This window comes from Andrographis paniculata, unplaced genomic scaffold (genome assembly GCF_009805555.1).
Source record: "Andrographis paniculata isolate CXL003 unplaced genomic scaffold, ASM980555v1 Contig21END, whole genome shotgun sequence".
NCBI lineage: Eukaryota > Viridiplantae > Streptophyta > Magnoliopsida > Lamiales > Acanthaceae > Andrographis > Andrographis paniculata.
Window position 1 is genome coordinate 1,368,789 of NW_026137502.1, and position 6,835 is coordinate 1,375,623.

The 6,835-nt window shown below is 38.7% G+C and overlaps 1 protein-coding gene across 1 annotated transcript; it reads right to left on the minus strand.

Annotated features, from left to right (window-relative positions):
* Positions 1-413: 413 nt before the first annotated feature.
* On the minus strand, positions 414-5,366 carry LOC127244927 (glucosamine inositolphosphorylceramide transferase 1-like). Its single transcript, XM_051265524.1, has 4 exons — positions 4,602-5,366; positions 4,225-4,347; positions 2,240-2,407; positions 414-2,151 (listed from the first exon to the last, which is right to left on the minus strand). The coding sequence occupies exons 1-4, from the start codon at positions 4,932-4,934 to the stop codon at positions 463-465; spliced, it is 2,313 nt and encodes a 770-aa protein (XP_051121481.1). The 5' UTR covers positions 4,935-5,366; the 3' UTR covers positions 414-462.
* Positions 5,367-6,835: the final 1,469 nt, after the last annotated feature.

Consider the following 6,835-nt stretch of genomic DNA (forward strand, 5'->3'; position numbering starts at 1 on the left):
AAAAATGATACACTTTATATTTTCAAAAAATTTAATAATTATTATTCATTTTTATTAAAATTCGTACGCGATCAAATGACGGAAAGAGTAAAATAGCTTTATTAAGGAATGAGAAGAGAGAAAAATGAGGAGGAAGAGAGAAAACAAGAGAGAGGGAAAGACAAAAGCAAGAAGTTGAGAGAGCTTTCTTCTACAAAAACATTACTCAAGTTCTTCCATTTTAAAAAAACACTTTTAAGAAAAACCATTCATTCTAACACAAAACTCTTAAAACACAAATTAACAGATACTACATTCCAAACAATGTACAATTTGACTTTGACAAACTGAAGTATAACAACCAACCACTTCCCCTAACCCATTAAACACACAAAAAAAGAAAAGAAAAAAAAGAGGATAATCAACAACATCCAAACGAAACCTATGTATACATATAATAGATATTATGTGCCTGATTGATTATTAGACATCCCAACCATCCTTCCTTTTCCTGAATTCAGACTTCCTCTCACCCAAACTCCCGTACAGTCTTTCGAACTCCCTCAGGCACTTGCTTCTCACTCCATAGTGAGCCTTGGTGTTCCTGCTAATCGCCGCTCCTGACAATTTCGACGTGTCGATTGCCCACGCCGGCTTCACGTACTCCACCGCCGCCCTCGCGCCGCTCGAATTCGCGTACAGGTAGTTCATCAGAACGTCCTCGCAGTTAAAATTACCGTTTACGATTCCCCTACCCGCCGCAGCTTCTTCGCTCCAATACCTCCCGAAGGCCTCCCGGCTGTCGACGAACGCAGCCCCCGTAAGGATCATGTTGTACCCGTTGTGCCTCCGGGCGTGTTTCTCACCTCTGTATTCTAACGGGCTGCCATTGACGAGCCGGGGATAGAAGCCCACTATTCTATCGGGGCGTTCGCGCCATACTTTGAATCCCCGTTCAATGTCGTCGCAACTCATCATTATGTCGTCGTCGAGCTCGAGGACTGCCCGGGTTTTGATCATTGGGTCAACCTTGAACCGGTTGTTCAGCGAGTTTTGGCTTTCGACTCTTATTCTTATCGGCACTGCCGAGTCGAAGTCGGTCGATCGTGGAGGTATGCCCTTGTTCCAGACGACAACGATCTCACGCACGGACGAGCATCTCGAGTAATGTTTTACATACATTTTCAGATTCCAGAGACGGGCGTCGTACGTCATTGTTAATAGCGTGAACTGAGAGTAGCTACCGTGGACGGGGTAAGGTTCCTCCGCGCCGCTACCTCCGAAAATGTACTTAACGCCGACGCACGTAAGCATCAAAGCCAGAAACATCGTCAATAGGAGGATGGAAATTCCCGAGCACGTGTACGGTTTTATCCTAGCTCGGAGATTCGAGCTCACCTTGTTCAGCCGGCTGCAGAAAAGTCTCAGCTTCGAAGAGTATAAGTTCGGTTTCTCCCGCGTCAACAATGTGTCGCTTCTTTTCCCCATATTGTGCGGACACCAACTCAACGGGACGATGCACTTCACCACCCCGACGACCATTCCCACAAGAACGACAATCAGAGCAACCGCAACGACCGAAGCAAGCCCAAGAACGAATCTATAGTTTGCATCTCCCGAAGGGACTCGATCTCCATCCATAACTGCGATCCATTTTCCGGACCTGAGCTGCTGAGCATCGAGGTGATGGTGACGGGCGCCGTTCCAAGAATTGTGTCCTTTCGCGCCCGAGTCTTGGACACTGAAAGGAACCTCAACTTCCTTGAATTTATCAATTGTCAGAACTTCAACTTTGAATACGCGTATCCGACGCCCGTATGTCTCGCCGCAGTCTTGACCTATACGGTAAAGATCTCCATTGTACACAAAAGGCCTCCCTCCATTCCGAGCTCCCATACTCTTGCGCGTATTGTGGATGGGATTCTTTTTATGAGGTTTCCATGGACCTAGAGGCGAGCTGCTATGCCATATCTCCAATTGGCCGTTCTTTTTGGTCCCAATCCTGCTGTGATCCGAGCCGAAAAGCCAGAACTTCCCTTGGTAAGGAATCATGAAGGAATCGACAAGTGGTTTTTTCAGTATAACCCTGTCCAGCTTCCATTTCAACGGGAAGTCGATTGCACGATACAGACGAAGCTCGCCTTTTGCGCTACCCTCAGGCATCATATATATCTGCAAACAATCGAACAAGAAATATAAAGGGCGATGCTCAATCAAGATGATTAAAACTCAAATGACGTTTAATAACCGCAGATCTTACATTTCCTTTGTGTTCGAAGACAAAAGGATAGGATAGATGCCAATCTTCATCCAGGGCAATGCCCAACTGTTCCCATGTTGCTCCATTGTCCCTACTTCGAGCAACTCCGATATCTCCTTGCATTGTAATCGAATTTTTTGTTTCGTAAAACAGATACAGGACACCGCCCTGAATCATGAAATCAAACATCAGCCGCAGTAATTCTAATGTAAATTTTTTGCATAATTTAGCAAAGAAGATTATGTGGAGTTGTCCCCATAAAATACAGAAGAAATCATCATAAAATAGCAGGTAACAATGTGAAATTTATTCCATCCAAAGACAATCAGGTATAATTCGCCAGATTGCCGATATCAGTCTTATGACAGCGAGCAACGAGGCAAACCGAGTTCTGAGTCCTGGAGGCACTTCCAAGCTAATGTGTTAGATTAGTAAGCCAATTTGCAGTTTACTCTTAGATAAATTATCGACGAACTTCAACAAGAGGCAGTGCAAGACCCATTCCAACCCATTTTCCAGTCAACATATCATTTACGTCGTATATACGAGCAAATAAACCCCGCCCTATATGTATGTTCCTAAAGATATCAACTAAGAAACAAGTTGCTTTCAAGATGGCATAATTATCACATCCTTTTCCAAGTTTGAAACACCTATGCATGCCCTCCTTCAACAAGAGGCAGTGCAAGACTCATTCCAACCCATTTTCCAGTCAACATATCATTTACGTCGTATTTACGAGCAAATAAACCCCGCCCTATATGTATGTTCCTAAAGATATCAACTAAGAAACAAGTTGCTTTCAAGATGGCATAATTAACACATCCTTTTCCAAGTTTGAAACACCTATGCATGCCCTCCATCTTCCTGTTAAAAGCTTATTTGAAAAAACACAAGTCGACGAAACTTCACACCCCATGAACCAATTCTTGAGCATCTAACTAAAGTGATAATGCATAAAGTTTCTAGGTCAAAGAAAAGCAACAGCCAGAGTTTTTTTAATCATATGTTCTTAGCTGGCTTATATCTCTCCAAGAAAAAGAAAGAGCATCATCAAAACAAACTCCCCCAAATCCTTCCTTTAAACCACATGATATCATCATACTCGCAGTCGTCGACGACCTATAACATACATAAGAAACTACACCAGATTCATAACCTTCAAACTTTCTTAAATTCATTATACAGGACAAAATGTCCATCTCACTCCACATGCACCTTCCCCACTTACGAGAATAAATCACTCCTACCCACCTCCCCTAAAGGCAATTACATTTTTCACTTCTTAACTTCCACATTTTGCAAAGTGATGATCCATTTTCCCAAACACAGAAGTTGCATACCATCTACAAAATTCTTCCCACCTTTAAAACTTTAAGCAATTTCTTCACCTAAATCAACTCATCTAGAAAAAGCCATTGATTGACTCTCTTATTTAAAGATGTTGAAAAGGGGCAAAAGAAACAGGCATCACTGGTGCAGATAAATCAATTTACAACTCAACCCACTTGCACTGATCTCGAAATGTTCCCTGCTAGCTTTATCCCAGTGAGCCCAGAAAGATATATACATATATATATATATGTTACTATGTATGATATATCTACAGAGAGACATTATTTTAACATCTTCAAGAAAAATACAGAGATGTGTGGGGAAGGAATTGATAAAAGAATGCCATATTGTTTTCCCATCACCACTTGACTTTGTCTGTTGAATGTGACATTAGCTAACACCGTTCAGAATATCGTGATCAGTATGTATGCATTCATGGCGGTAGAAAACAAGAGCAAAACGCCCAAATTGAAAACAGCATACAATTTCAGGTGCTACAGAAGGGAATTAATATATTAAATTCGACGGTAGGCAAGTATTTTAATGGCGGAGCTATGGCGACGATTGATTTCGGCAGATTTGGCTGTGAAAAAGTTAAAATCCAGGATTATTCGAACAATACAAGATTGAGACTGAGTTTTGATTTTTACCTGCGCGTAGAGGAAGGGGTCGGCTACGAAGTTGCTGGGGAAGCCGGCGTCGGAGATCGAGGCGCAAGTGACCACCGGATTGGCTACCGGCCATGCTGAGGTCTCCTCCTTCCAGATATCCACCTGCCACAGAATTTTCAGAGTTTCGTCAATGGCGGCTGTCAATTTGGTGCGGCTAGAGTTTTGAATAACCCTAACCCCCTGAATTAATGCTTAGACCCAAAAATGGACAGAAGCTTTAATCATGGCGGCCTAAAGAAATAATGGAGACTGAAAATCCGGAGGAGGGAAAACCTAACTGCACGGGTTCAAAAAGGTTTTTAAAAGAAGACTAAAAATGGAGGAGAGAGAGAGAGAGAAAGGACTCAGTGACTCACAGCTTCGATTGGCTTGAGAGAGAAGGGAGAGTCGCCGTAGAAAACTCCGACGGACCACGACCCCTCATTGTCCGGCCGGCAGCCGAGCGCGGCCGGTGCGGCGATCCCGGCGCGCACGTTCCGCGTGAGCGTGAATCTGGCGTAGAAGCTGCCGGCAGTTCCCAACGCCAGAAACGCGCACAGGAAGAAGGCGAAAGTTGAGGACACGACGCACGCCGCCGCCGCGTCGTGGTTGTTGTTGTGGCTACTGCCGCCGCTCTTCCCCACGCCGCCGCCGCTGCTCTTCCCACCGCCATTGTTGTGCGACGAAGAAGCAACCGGATTCCAACCCATACGCCCCGAATTCAAACCACAATTAATCCAATCCAATCCAAATTCTCTCTAAATTTGCATGTAAACGAAGAATTAAATCAACAAATTAATGGCTGTGCTTCCCCCAAATCAGACTAATTAAATGATTAATTAAGAACAAGTTCGGACTCCTTCCTTTCCTTGCTTGCAGAGTTTTTGATTAATTATTAATCAGTAAGATTTCTCCTCTTCTGGCATATTGATGATGACAAAGACGACGATGATGCACTCTCTCTCTCTCTCTATGAAATTCTGTCCCTCTCTCTCTCTCTCTCTCTCTCTCTCTCTCTCTCCAAAAAGCTTTTTCAAAATTGGAATTCTTCGCCACCAAACCCAAACCCTGGAAAGCTGACAAAGATAACCGCGGTCGAAAACGTTCTTGGAACTTCCCTTCCAATAAATGTTGTGCTCATCTCTCTCTAGAATCATACTCATCCATATATATACAGACGGATATATACATACAGATATATGTATGTATACACGCACTCCCATGTATATGTGTAAGACTATAAGAACATTAATACTATTATTTAAATAATTTATTTACATATATCCATTTGAATTAAATACAATAATTGGTCTCATTTGCATCAATCATGTAGATTGTAATAATTTTACTTTTAAAATATTATCTCTAATTTTTTATTTTTTATTATTAATGAAAATATAAAAATAAAGATATAAATTAAACTTTAAAACACATGCAACAAAACTTTCATTTTATATGATTATATTAGTATCAAATTTAATTTACTTTCTTACAATTAAAATGATTATATATATTTATTTTTGTTAATCTTTTCACAGCAACTTTCTGAGTCCATCCAAAAATTTTCTACAGATTTTTTAATTAATATTACAAATATATATATATTCAAATAAATATATACTAAATAATTGCACAAATGCTCAGTTCTTCTAATACTTCCTCCGTCCCATAAGTTGTTTTTTTAAAACAGTTTTAAAAATATTAGTATTATATTGAGATATAGTAACTATAAAGTAGAATTGACTAAAATAACTTTATTATTATTACTACGTGTGATATAAAGGTAAATATTTACTAAAAATAATAATGTATTTTTTCAAATTAAAAATAATAAACAAAAACGTTTATAATATTTTTTTAGTGATTAAAAATAGTTCCTTTATTATTTTTTGAGAATTATATTTAAAATATAATTGTCTTTAATGAAGACAATAATTGCAATAGTGTGTTGCCATCTAATTAATATTTAGAATTACGATAAATAAACTAACCTAATTTTATTCTCTTCATTATGCTTTTATAGTTATGGTAATCTTTGGTTAATTCCAGTAGGTATATTATTATTATTATTATTATGGAAGAAAAATGATTTTTTTTTTCTTTATTTTACGTGAAAATATTTAAAGTTAAATTTGAAAATAGATGTTTTAATGGTAAGTGTCCAACCATTTGTCTTCCAAATAGAAATTTATTTATTTATTTAACTTTTGGCAAGCAATGAAAATGAACTCAACGGCCAAATTTATTGCTCCATCCGGCGTGCAAATGCGTGTTCATTTAACCGGATATGAGTTTTAATAAAAGTAAGTAATAATTTTTTTTTTCTTTTATAGTAAAAAAAAAACAGAAAAATATAATAATTTTTTACTTTAAAAAAAACGATAATATTTTCCAATTACAACCTAAAAATGAAAGTGAACATATATTTGAATGACAGACGAGTAATTAAATTGTATGTATCGATGGGAGGGTGTTATTTTAAATTTTAGTTTTAACTTTTTATTATATAAATATAGAAATAATTCTTTAAAAAAAATATTACATCAAAATGATTATTTTTTCCAATTTCACATATCATGTCGCATTCTCAATTTCTGCATGTCTAGTATAT